General features: G+C 43.2%; 1 protein-coding gene across 2 annotated transcripts in view; it reads right to left on the bottom strand.

Moving 5' to 3' along the window:
- Positions 1-13368, bottom strand: part of Plod2 (procollagen-lysine,2-oxoglutarate 5-dioxygenase 2) — a 75799-nt gene extending 62431 nt beyond the window's left edge. Inside the window, exon 1 of one of the 2 annotated variants that reach the window (XM_052716867.1) lies at positions 13109-13368. In XM_052716867.1, the coding sequence (XP_052572827.1) occupies positions 13109-13217 (109 nt within the window). In that variant the 5' untranslated portion in view covers positions 13218-13368. The remainder of the gene's footprint in view (positions 1-13108) is intronic. The other variant, XM_052716875.1, reaches the window with a different exon arrangement.
- Positions 13369-13385: the final 17 nt, after the last annotated feature.

The following is a 13385-nucleotide window of genomic DNA, read 5'->3' as shown; positions in this document are numbered from 1 at the left end:
AAAAAAAAACCACACAGACTTATTATGAAAGCTCAACCTATAGCTTAGGCTTGTTTCTAAGTAGCTCTTATAACTTAAATTAACCCATGTCTTTTAATCTGCGTTCTATGACGTGGCTCAGTTACCTTTACTCTGTACTGCCCATCTTGCTTCTTCAACATCTGGCTGGCGACTCTGCCTTTCTTCTTCCCTGATCTCTATCTGTCCCCAGAAGTCTCGCCTAAGCTCTTCCTGTCTAGCTATTGGCCATTCAGTTCTTTATTAAACCAATCACAGTGACACATCATAACATAGTGTAAGTGAATATTCTGCAACATTATGGTTATCTTTCTATGACCTGTGCCCAGTGCAGGGACACAAAGTGTCAAAGAGTGAAGGCATGGAACAGCAGTGCACGGCATCCCTCCCCCGCAAATCCCCTTGCAGCCCTGTGTCCTGTGGGAAATTCTAGGGTGTCTCTGTCAGTCTGTCAATCTGTCTGTGTTCCTGCCTAACTGCCTGTCCCTCTCTCCCTCCTCCCCTTCTCTACCTCCCCTTCTCCTCCTCTCCCCACTTTCTTCTCTCTCTTCCCACCAAGAGAAGAAAAATGGATTTCAGGTAAAATTCCCTGATTCTGAAAAACCTAACACGATTTGACTTTTCTGAAATCCCATAAGCAGGAGAGATTTGACTCTGCAGCCTAGAGTACAGTGGAGAAAGCTGTGAGGGGCGTTCAGGAACAGAGAAAATGGATCTGATCTAGCAGACCTCCTGGAGAGGGGATTTCTGAGAAACAGCAGCAAAGATGAATTCAGAGAGTCATAGCTTCAGATGATGTATTTAAGGCCCTTACTGGCCTGAGCCCTTTAATAACTGGTGCATACACTTCTACCAAAGACTAGAAAAGCAGAGGTGACAAGGGAGAGGCTGGAACGTGTCTGAGTACCTGGACTAATCAGAGGAGTCTGGGGGACTCAGGAGGGGACAGGTGAATCATAGATTCATGATCACAGTTTCCAAGGAAATCTGGGCTTAGAAAGAAAAAAAAATACATCAGAAGAATGAGGAAATATTTAAGTTTTGAAATTGAGTATGTAATCAGAATCATCAAAAAGACAGTATCTACACTGTATGATTTATCATTTGTTTCCTTTAAGTCCCTAGGAAAATACTGTCTTTACAACTCAGCTGTTAAAACCCACCGAAATCCTGTATTTCTCCCATTATCTGAACATAAGAGTAATTCCACTATTTTAGGTTCCACCTTAAAAATGCTAACTAGATTTATACTTCTTAAAATTGCACAAATGTAATAGCACAAATTGGGCAATTTCTATTTGTAGGCATGCTTCTTTTACAGGTATTATCATATTTAATATTCAAATAATTGCCTAGGTAACAACATTACTATTAGAGAACTACTATAATTCAGAGAGGATAAGAAGCTTGTGCGGAGGATAATCTGCTAATGTGTGATACCTTAAGTATCTGTTTTCATTCAAAGGCTTTATCCTCTTAACTATTGCCCTATACATTGTTTCCACATCATCTATCTTTCACAGTTACTATGTAAGCAGTTTGTAAGCCTTTGGCTTTCAAATGCATCATGTATCCCAGTATCAGAGGCAACATCATAGCTACTTTTAACTGGCAGTTTGGCATCTATCAGAGTTCCATGTTTAACCTTCTCTGGCTGTTCTCAGAAAGCAAGCACACTCTTCTCTATTCCTTCTACATTTCTCTTAGTATTTCAAAAGAAAGTAATGCCATCCTTAAACTTATTGTAATGTTAAACAGAATGAAAGTGGAATTAATACAGCTATTCAGGTCATTCACAGCAGAGCAGACTTAACAATTCAATTCATCAGAAGTAACAAGAGACATGTGAATCAGCACCCTGTTCATGGAACATCCATGTACAGTTGATAATATCTACACTTCTCCATCTCTGCTAATGATGGAGAAGCCAGCTGATTTCCTGCAAGTGTGTGTGTGTGTGTGTGTGTGTGTGTGTGTGTGTGTGTGTGTGTGTGTGTATGTGTGTGTGTACTGCCAGAGTACACTCACAGGAAACCACAAGCTGAATGCATGATGGTCTAGCAAGAACAGCTGGACAGTCCCTCCAATATGGTCCATATAAAATGCCATGGCATCAATTAGCATAACCTAGATAAACTCCTACAGTGAAACTGTTCAAAACGTATTTCTACTTTGGACAGAATTAAAGGTTCTACTTAGTAATCAAAATACCTCCAATGCCAGTGCCTATCAATGGATTCTGATTAACATTTTTATTAATTGTCTGTACCCTTTCAGATCACATACTTTGTAATTTTCTTCCACACTTGACAGCAATTTCTCTGCCTCTCCTCTATCACCTCTCCACATGAGTATTTTTCAAAAGGTTTTTCTAAAACTCAAATATACTCTTCAATTAATTCACATGTGGGTGATTATGACTACTGAGAAAAATGCACGTACACCTATGAAGAATTTGTTTCCTTTCATTTTCAGTATTAGGGATTGAACACAGGTCCTTGAACATGATAAGCAAGCACTCTTAACACCGAGCTGCTCACACAGAATTCAAGCCTAGTTATAAGAAAGAAAACGCATTATCAGCGATGGCTTTTTCTTAGCTGGTGCATGTTTTAAAACACTCATACTTCAGCCAGGAGCATCTAATCCCACCTACATCATCATAAGCCACACAAACACCTTAGTCTGATAACTGAGCCATTAACTGATTTACATGATGAGCTTAGCTATTTAGGACTGACACCCTGTAGGGGAAAATGCTTGCACTTGAAGAACATAAGAACATCAAATATGCAATACTTAGAAATATAAAGATGAGTTAACTGGTGGCTGGGGAGATGGCTCAATAGATAAAGTGCTTGCCCCCAAACTTGAGGACCAGAATTTAGATACTCAGCATCCATATTAAAAACTGAGTACATATGGTGTGTTAGTAATTCCAAGATTATATTTATATGATCCAAGGAAAAAATTAAATTTACTTTAATAATAATCTTAAAGGAAGACAAGGAAATCTTAGGGGCAAGCTAACTGGCTAAAGTACTGGAGCACTGGGTTTAGGGAGAGATCTCAATGAATAAAGTGCAGAGGGACCGAGGATGATACCCAGCCTCAATCTCTGCCTTTCACACACACATATATATACATGCTCATGTGTACCCATATTCATGTGTACGCACACATGTGTAAATGTGCATGCACACCTATACACAAAAGAGTTTATCATTTTAATATATTAGATGTTTCTTTAATATACTGGGACAAATAATTACTAAGGTTTATCTGCTTACTCAACAAATCACGGTTAATTCCCCAGTACTCAAGACGGATGCTTTTGCAATTTTAGAGTATCGCAACAAAAGTAATTTTGCTTTTTCAAAATGTACACTTGTTCTTTCCAGTTGTCCTGTGTGAACTTCTCCCTTTCATTTACCTAAAGTCATCTTGGAGAGTTGGGAGTTTAGTTCACTGGTAGAGCGCTTGCCTAGCAAGAGCAAAACCCTAAGTTTGGTCTCTAACTGTGAGAGGTTGGTGTGGTCCTTTTGGAAACAGTACATAAAATAGTCCCAGAAAAAGAAAGAAAAGAAAAAGGAATCCGCCTAGGATTATCAGTAAGATTGTACCACTCACTAGATAGCATTCGGCTCTGGAGGTGCAAACAGGAAGAACAAATACTGCTGAGACAGCAATCCAGCAACAGGTCAGAGAAGGCATGCCCAGGGTCACTCCATTCCAAAGGCTTCAGGGGGATCTCTGCAGCTAACAGCACATGCGAGCAGGCACGTACACTCGGGGGCACAGGCACACAGGCAAGCACAAACACACACACACACACACACACACACACACACACACACACACACACACACACACAAGCATGCACACACTCCTGCACTTTTCTTCAATAAAGTGATTTCTTTTGAACGTCTGATTCTAGCTCACTAAATGCCATATTTTAAAACTACAGGACAAATCTATTTCAGTAACAAACTGAAGAGCGTCAATTTTTAAATAGTATACACTACACAGGCTGACTTTTAACCACTCCATGGTTACCAGCATCATCTTTGTTAATTTATACATTTCAAATAGGAAGGAAGCAACAGAATATACAGTTCTTTTTTAAAAAGCTTTACAATATTTAAATGTACTAGAATCTCGGATTCCTCTGAGAAGACAGAAATAGCTTCATATAAACACTAGACTGTTTTCCTCTCTCATGAAACATTTGGAGCATTTTAAAATGTAAATTTAATTCTAGTTATTGTTGGCATTATTATCTTACCTCTAAATCAAAAGTTCATTAAGAAAAAAGCCACATCAAGTTTCAGTCAAATCCCATGTGAGACACAATAACTAAGAGCAAACACAAATTTCAAAATACAAGACCACTGTGTATCTCTGTTCTCCTTGGCCTAATAAAATAATAGTTAAGTTTCCCAAGGCCTCTTTTCTGATTCTGGCAGTACTTGGTTTCTGCCACTCATCCTACATTTAGAATTCAAGAAGTATCAAGTATCAGGGACGGAAAGATCATACACTGCAGATCAAGTTTGCTGGGGGGCGTGGGGACTCAGGATGCAGAATGAAGGGCTCTCAGATCCCTGCCTCCTGGCGCCGGCTGTCTGCTCTCTTCCCCATGATTCATCCTAAAGGCTCTTTGATTTCTACAGCTTTACATATGAATTATTTCCTATCATGATTCCTACAATTGCAGTGTACAAAAGAACTGGATCTATGGTGGGTTTGTTTGTGTTATTTTTTCCTTCCCTCCACACAAAGCACAAAACAAGTCATTGAATAAATATTTGAGCCCTGACATACTATCATACCTAGAGTATTAAACAATGAGAACAGTGGTACTGTTATCTACCAACAGAGAATATTATTAGGGGAAAAATAGTTTAGCTACTTAAATTAGCAGTAAACCATAGAATCACAAAAGCCACTGCAAATCACTACTCAAAACCTAGAATTTCAGCAATACGAGTTGGTTTACCAGCTCCACTGGAAGACCACACATCCAAGAATGTTTAGACAGCGCAAACCTGCCTTGAAGGGTTTTTTAAAAAGGACACAGCTGGGTGGGTAGGGAAGGGGGTTCACCTGGGAAGATTTGGTGGAGGAGGTGAATATGATCAAAACATGTACAGACTCAAAACTCTCAAAGAACTAGTAAAGAAAAAGGGGACCCATACATGTACAATAAATAAGTAAATGAATAAAAGCACAAAATCTTCCTCCTAGTGAAGAAAACGGAATGCTAAATGGGTAGGGTTATGCTAACATGTGGCCAAGAGGTTACAAATCTGACCATCCATGAGCTCTTGTCTACCTTGAATGTCAGTCACAGACTCCTGCCTTGGAAAACATCTGTCTGTGAAATACTGTGCTGGGGAAAACTAGGAGATAAAGAAGTAACTAAACAAAAGTTTAGGCAGGAGTTTCCAGAACCCAGGAGTGTGCCAGGAGCATGAGGTTCTAAGGACGCCGAGGTCAGAAAACACTGAGAACTCTGTCTGCTACATGGGTCTGTTCATTTCTTTGCTTTGGTGATTTTCCAGATTCGGGTTTGGTTTGGTTTTGCCCTTGGTTACCTAGTAAAGTCACTGTTTAAAAAATTCCAACCTTGTCTAAACTAAACTAAGAAGAAAAAGAGAACTGTCCTCTAGAAGTGGCCGGCAGGAATTAGTAGGGCCTGGATGAGCAGCCCATTCTGGTCACAGCCACAGTGCCAGCTGGCAGCCAGGAAATACCAGCATGGCTGGAATGGGAGCTGGGACCTCTGAAGACAAGAGGCCTCAGAGCTGGCTTGGGCAGGACTGGAAAATCCCAAACAAACAACCATTCGGCTCTGGGCACAAGGGCTTGCAAGACTTCCTGGGAGAGTGGGTTAGCCAGGTCATTTGGGTTTTCAAAGATAGTGATTTAAATTCTCTATCTGCAGAATTTTTCAAAACAAAATAGCTGCTGGTGTTTACCATACTTATACAACCAAGGAGAGTTTTTGAATGCTTGAGGAACTGTCTGAGACTCGATCTAGATCACCAAAAAGAGGAGGCATGCATGGTGACACAGGACTGTAATCCCAGCATCAAGGAGACAGAGGCAAGAGGACCAGCAGTTTACTAAGTGAGATGTGACCGTAAAAAAAGGAAAAGTACCTAATAACTGGCTCTCCTCTGTGCAACAGGTATTAAGTACTGAGCACCCTAAAACCCTATATAAACTATGGCTCCAAGCCAACTAAACCAAAGTCAGTTGGCCTGGACTCTAGAAAGAAGGGTGGCTTCTGGGTGTGTCCCCTACCAACCAATGATGCTCCAGCATCAGGAACTTAGTGAATGCTTGGATACACGCACTTCTTCCATTTATCGCTAAGCCTGCAGGAGAGTCAACCATGCTGTGTGCACTGTTCAGTCACAGGAAAGAAAGGTACCCAACAGGTAACAAGTAGGACCAATTGTCAGGCAAAGAGTTTATTGGAGAACAGGACTGGACTCTGGGGTGAAAGGGAAGTTTCAACCGGCTTAGAAACAGCAGAGTTGGTTATTTCAAGGTCCCTGGTGAGAAAATTGGGAGAGGGGAGGTGTTGTACCCAAGAAAGTAGGTCCAAGGTCAGCTGACATCACCCAGTTAGACTCAGGGAAATCCTTGCTTGCATTTCTGAGGGAAATGTGTGTAAGGTCCCTGGGGCAGTCCCGGATAAGGGTCATCTGTGTGACAATGGCTAGAGTTGGATGTCATGAGGTAGTTTTGTTGTCTGCAATACCCCTGCAGTCCAAGTTATCTGTAAATGTAAAGAGAGGAATTAGCTTGTAGGAGAGCTGTGTAGGGGAGACCAGTGGGAGTGGAGTCTTTATCTGTGGGGATCTAAGAAGCAGCACTTGCCTGTCAGCCCTCCCTGGCAGTTCCAGAATGGGGATGAGAAAATGGGGTGGCAGCAGCGGCCTCCTGTGAGAGGGTTTGTGACCTAGCCCATATTTAATATCTCATGTGCATCTGAGTGTCTGGGACAGTGAAGGTAAGAGCGTAAGAACTGTCTGTGCTGAGGTGGATGTGATGGTTCATACCACAACCCCAGAGGCTGAGGCAGGAGGATTTTGTTTGAAGCCAGGCTGAGCTACATAGGCCCTCCTCTTCAAAACACAAAAATCACATATTTGAAAGCTCATTTACTTAAAACAAAAACAAAACAAAACAAAAAAAAACAAAAAAAAAACCTTCACCTGTCTGTGTGGAACATAACATAATAGTGAAATCAAATGAAAAGCCTCTTTCACACTGCTTTTTGAAGAAACCTTAAAACTGAACAGCAGGTAGAGGAGTCCTCAGCAACATTTGACAGGCAACCCTAAAGCAAATAAGCCCAAAGTAAGTTAACATAATAAATAGATGGCTTATGCATCCAACAATAAGTTAAGCAATACTAAAATCAATAAATCATCAATACAACAAATGAGATGCAATTTTAAGTCTGGCCTACTTAAGAAACTCCCACCCTAGTTTCACAGAAACACCTCCTCACAAGCCCACATTTGGGCCCACATATGACTGTATGTTAACTGAAAATCATCGCTGGGACTGTTGATAGTGACAATCATGTTCTGTAGGTTTCATAAAAGCTTGAAATGTGGTGGTTGGTTGGTCTGTTTTCATCTCTGGCGAAGACTCTTCTGTACAGCTGCCCTTCAGGAACAGAAATCCACAGGCAGAAGGGAAGGCCACTCCAGGGCAAGGGCTCTCCCTGTCCTGGCATTGCGGGGAGTCTCCCTGTCACTCAGAAACTGGCAAAGACGCCGGTATTTTTTGAGAAGTGGCAATCAAAAAGAGCAGGGAAAGGGAGGATTTCAGTGTTGGCCACTCTGGAAATGATGAGTAAAGACTGCCCATGGCCTCCTTATAGAGACATTTCACTGGCTGGGCAACAGACTAGACATTAAGGAAAAGTTCTGGTAGCTGTGTAGAAGTACTATACAGGACTAACAAACTGACTCCCCATAGGTCCCTCTGCACGTAATCACCTCTCCTTCAAGAAGTCTAAGAAAACTCCTATGGTAACAGGAATGCAACACTCCTGCTATTTTGAAGAAACGGCTGCAAGTCATAAGTCGCACAGATAAGTGCATAATTGCTCTGGCTTGAATGAATTTTTAAAATAAGGATATTCATAATGTTATAGAAAGGAAATCTACTCGTCTGCATGAAAATAACATATCTCCAATCTAAGTGGTTATCCTGAATGAAAAATATTAAAACTTACATGAAGTTACTGTCTTTTAAGTTTAAACCACATTTTTTGCATAAACGGTAACTTATCTGAAGTTACATTTTGAAATCATGAAGTGTTGCAGTATAAAAAGTATCCTTGTGACCCGGTTAGCAGGGTAATAACTTAACAGCTCCACTGAATGTCAGCAATGTCAGCAATTGCCTAACAAACCAAGCTTTCAGCACAGTGACACTGTCCACATTCTACTACTCCGAGTAACTATTTGGGGCTAACTACAATCTCAATAGCTTTGGAAATCACTCCTGCATAGTGTGTTCACAGAGAAAAAAAAAAAAAGTAAAATACACACACAAAACAGTTCAAGTCACTTGAAAATATACCACCTTCTCTGTTAGCCTGATTTACTGTTACAGTTACAGGAGACTAAAAATTCTGAATGACAAATGTACTAATTATTTCACTCAAAGAACTAAGCCAAAGTGAATCACCAAGGTCCTTAAATAAATTTCTAGAATACAAATAACCCTAAAGAAAAGAAAAATGCATCTCCTTCCCATCTGGCCAAAGTAAAGTTGTTTGGTCTTTGACTCATAAACAGTATTTACACCAAAGTATATATCTAGTTAAGATTCAAGTGTTGTATTTCAAAAACTGCAGAAATCACTAGCAACATCTAAAATGAAAACCAGGCCTCTGCCATGCCCAGAGCCAGCTGCTACTGTCCCAAATGTGGCTCTTTCCAAGAGAGGAGCAATCAACATGTGTTACAGCTTCAATGAGAATGTCATCTCCTACGGCAAGGACCAGCACAGGGCAAGACGGAGAACACTTTAGACTTCGTACTCAATTCCATCTGTGTGAAACTACTCAGCTCTGCCTGGGAACACTAATACCACCACAGACAATGTGCCAGCACATGAATGTGACTGCAGCCAATACAGCCTCTAGTTCATAAAGTTTTCACATGCCATGATATACTACTTTCCTTCTGATCTTTTCCATCCATCCGACAATGTGAAGTCTGTTTGCTGGAAGGTTATACAAAAACACATAGCCAGGTTTCACCTTACAGATTTGGCCTATGGTTGGTAGTCTATCCCTTGGCTGAGGGGCAAATTGGTCTTCAGTCTTGCACATATACCAGTATGGACATAACCTACGAACAGCATGCTTTTCCTATTAAACATCCCTCTCTCTCTAAGCCACTGAAGCTCAGCTGCTATTTTCTTTCCCTGTACCCAACAGAGCGATAATGAAGGCAGGAAGGGCATGGAGAAACAGAAACAGCCTGGAGAAAGGGTACACACTCTCTTATTGCTCCCCAGTGGCCTTGTGGGAGGTGTAGACCATCTCAAATCTCAATTCTGGCCCTATAACGGACTGTGGCACACAAGCACCCGAGAGGAACACCGTCTGCACCACCTTTTATAAGAGAAATCGGGAGAAAACACGAGCTGTGGAGAAGACCCGCCAACAGTGACTTGGAAACAAGGTCCTGGCTGACAGGACACGGTTACAGTGCTCAGTCTCGGTAGCAAGGGTACCTGAGGGAGAAAAAACGCTCGTCCAGGTTAGGTGAAGGCCTGGAAAAAAAAAAAAAAAGCAGCTACTAACCTCACTGGCTGCATACTACTTTTCATAACTCTTAAAGGAGACCTTCAGCTTAACAAAATAAATGGTGAATCTCTTTGTGGTAAAAGGGGCCAGGCCTGCATTCTAAAGAATGTAATCTATAAGTCATTAAATCATAAACACAAAGCAAAACAGGTTTGAGCTGCATAAACCAACCATATTAAAAAGTTATAAATGAAAGAAAAACAAAAATGAAAGACAGCCAGGAGAGGAATTTCCTATGTCCTAGACTGCCTGGGAGAACTACAGAGAAGACAGACAGACAGACAGAGGAAGTACAGAGGAGTTTCCCTCCTTCCCTCCCCACAGCCTCTCCAGGGACTGGCTTTCCTCCCTCCACCCTGGAAATTGCTGGTTTGCATCAGCAGATAGGAACAAGCCTTTTCTGTCTTCCTCGAACGCACCATAGCAAGTTAAAGAGCTTATAAATGGGCATCATTGAAAAATACTAGTCTTAACCGAAATGTCTGAAACCATTTCCTTCGATTTTGCTTCAAACTTGGTCTTTGCCCAATTTAGTTCAGGAAACAGTCAAGGTGCCTCTAAAGGCACACACCAGTCTGGATCCAGGTCTAGCACCCAGACTGCAAAGACTTGGCAGGAACTCACTCCCCTCCTCTCATCTAGAAGGCATGGAGTACAGAAAGAAACATCGACACATGAACTGGACTGAAGCGCTCCGCCTGGGAAAGCTGCAACAGAGAGAATTCTGACAAACGTTTCAAGGACAAATGAGTACAAATGATGCTTTTCATTGAGATCTTGTCTACATTGCTCTCTTGGTCTGGAATACAGGGGCGGCCAAAAGGCACTCAGGGCAGCAGACCTTTCAGGTGCTGTAACAAGTAGGACATTCCCAGCTGTTGAGCACACATCCCAAAGCAGGAAACTTATTCCAAAAGCACATTCACTATAAAAGTGGAAATTTCTTAGAAAAAATTGCTTTCCAAAAAAATCCTGCCAGGCAAGGGGTGAAGACCTGTAGTCCCAGCTACTCAGGAGGCTGATGTGAGAGGATCACAGGAGTCCAGGAGTTCCAGAAAAACTCTCAAAAATAAATGGAAGGGCAGAGGAGGAGCAACTCTCCTCCCGATACCATTATGCCATGCTGCCTCTGGGACACCTATTTATCTTGCACAGATTCTCCAGCATGGACCGTTTGCCTTTCAGGAGACTGACCTTTTGCTGTTTAGAAGATTTCTTTTGTTCTCACATCCAGAGCTGAGTGCTATGGGCAACTAGTGGGCAGAGGTCAAGGACACAGGTAATATTGTAATGCATAGGACAGCCACCAGGAGCAAAGGAGTATGGCCCAAACTATTGATAGAGCCAAGAAATGCTGAAAGAGTCCGCTCCTTCTGTGTGGGAGGCTGTGCCTTGTGAAGGTATGAAGACAATCTCGGGAGTCATTCCTCAGGTAACAGACACCTTTTGTTTGACACAGGGTCTCTCATTAGTGTGTATCTTCACCAGGCAGACTACACTAGCTGGCCAGCCTGTCAGCTTCACGGATCTGCCTATGATCTCACCTTCAATGAGATTACAGGCACAGGCCGCCACGCCCAACCGTAAAGTGGACCTGGGGATCCAAACTCAGACCCTCACACTTTCAGGACAAGTACTTTACCAACCCAACCATCTCGCCAGCTCTGAATACACTTTTTTACTGACTAGCTGGGACACACTGACAAATAATGGGGTCAGAGGTGATTGGTACTCTTCCTGAAGACCTACTAATCTAGACAACTTACACCTTAGGAGATTATTTCCATATTTATGTAGTAATTTTCAGGTGTACTACCTCAGGGATAAAAATTAACCACAGCTGATAAATCTGAGCAAATTACCAAACAACGTATCTTCTGCACTTATTAGCTTATCACAGAACATGTAAGACCATCTACCTTTGTATGTAACCAGACTGGTTACTGCTCTGCTGGCTCCATTAGTACACACTAACATTTCCAACCTTTAGCTCATAACTGAACTCTGTGCCCACCTACCACAGACACCAAGTCTCAGATGTCAACCCTGGATTTTACATGGGAAACATTCGTATCTGAAATTCCCTTCCTCTGATGTGACAATCCATAAAACATTTAACATCTGATTCCAGGAAACTTAAAAGTTTGCACAGGGAAGGAGTTGCTTTTTGACGACAAATTTAAAGGTAGCAGCCTGGCACGGATATCCTCTGTTTTTTACAGAGGTGAGAGTGAGAGGTGGCATCCGAGTGGCATAAAACACAAAGAATTCTGGAGCCAAACTCTGAAATTAGCAAGTCCTCGAGGGTACTTTTACTTATCTTATTTGGGTGTTTTAACAAAGAAAATTTTCAAGGTAAGTTTTTACACTTTATGTCTCTATTTGCATTTATTTGTGTGGTTCTCATGTGTTATGCTAAAAGAAATGCTTTTGATGTGTGATTAAATTTAGCTCAAATTCAGAATAATCATACGGGTTCAGATTTCCCTGTGACTGATAGAATAAAGGCACACATTTCTGCAGCCAACAAAGCAAGCAGTGTTCCACAGAACTAGAGGCTGTTAAGCGCTTAAGTTTCATGAATTGCCCGAAGAGGAAGACAAAACGATGGGTACACAGACCAGCTGAACTTGTGCCAAATGTCACCCTCTGAACTGGAATCCCGAGGTAGAAATGCTTGCTCGTGGGCTTAGATTCCAGCAGAAAAGGATCCAACTAGTTACTGAAGAAGGCAAAATTATCGCATCCACCCACTAACGGTACATCAGGTCATTTAAACCCAAGGCTCAGTTCCAGGGAGTTGAGCCCAGGGCCCCAAAGTGGAAACCGCTGAAAGAACTCCCCTGCGCGATAAAGCGCAGCAAGTCCTGTTTAGACAAATAGGCGGCGGGGCTCTCCTCTGGCTGAACCCAGAAAGTTTTGTTCACACGATCTTGCCTCCAACTACTAGTTTTAGTTCAGCTTCCGAACACCGGCCAGGGCCAGAGCTCGGGGACGCCTGACTCTGCGTCCCAAAGTGGACCAGGAGGAGTGGGTGGGCGCGCAGTGGGTCCGCCCGCAGCCTGGTCCCGAGCGCGGTTTAGGGGCAGTGGCAGGATGGCGGGTGCTTCCCGGGGCGCTGCAAAGACAGTCACCGTCCATCCGAAAGCATGGAGCCCCCGCGGGTAGGTCCCGGGGCGGAAAGGAAAGATGCCCAGTGCCCGCCAGACCCGCCCGTGGAAGCCGGCGTGCGGAGCTCACCTGCAGGGATGCGCGAGGGCGTCTCCTCCGCCACGCCCAGGCCTGCCCCCCAGGAGAGCAGGGCGAGCACCGGCAGCAGCCGGCCGGGCCTCGCTCCACCGCCCCCCATTCGCCCCTGCGCCCGGGAGCCCGAGGCCTGCGGCGGCGACTTCTCGCGAGACGCGGAGACCCCGGAGAGCGCTGGGCCGGACCCGGGCCCGGGGCGGCGGCAGCGGCGAGCGGGCTGCGCGGGTCGCGCTGAGTGCGCGGACGCCGAAGCGGGCGGAGAGGACGGAAC

This window comes from Peromyscus californicus, unplaced genomic scaffold (assembly GCF_007827085.1).
Source record: "Peromyscus californicus insignis strain IS unplaced genomic scaffold, ASM782708v3 Scaffold_11__1_contigs__length_118956290, whole genome shotgun sequence".
Lineage (NCBI taxonomy): Eukaryota > Metazoa > Chordata > Mammalia > Rodentia > Cricetidae > Peromyscus > Peromyscus californicus.
This window is presented reverse-complemented; position numbering and strand designations above follow the sequence as displayed.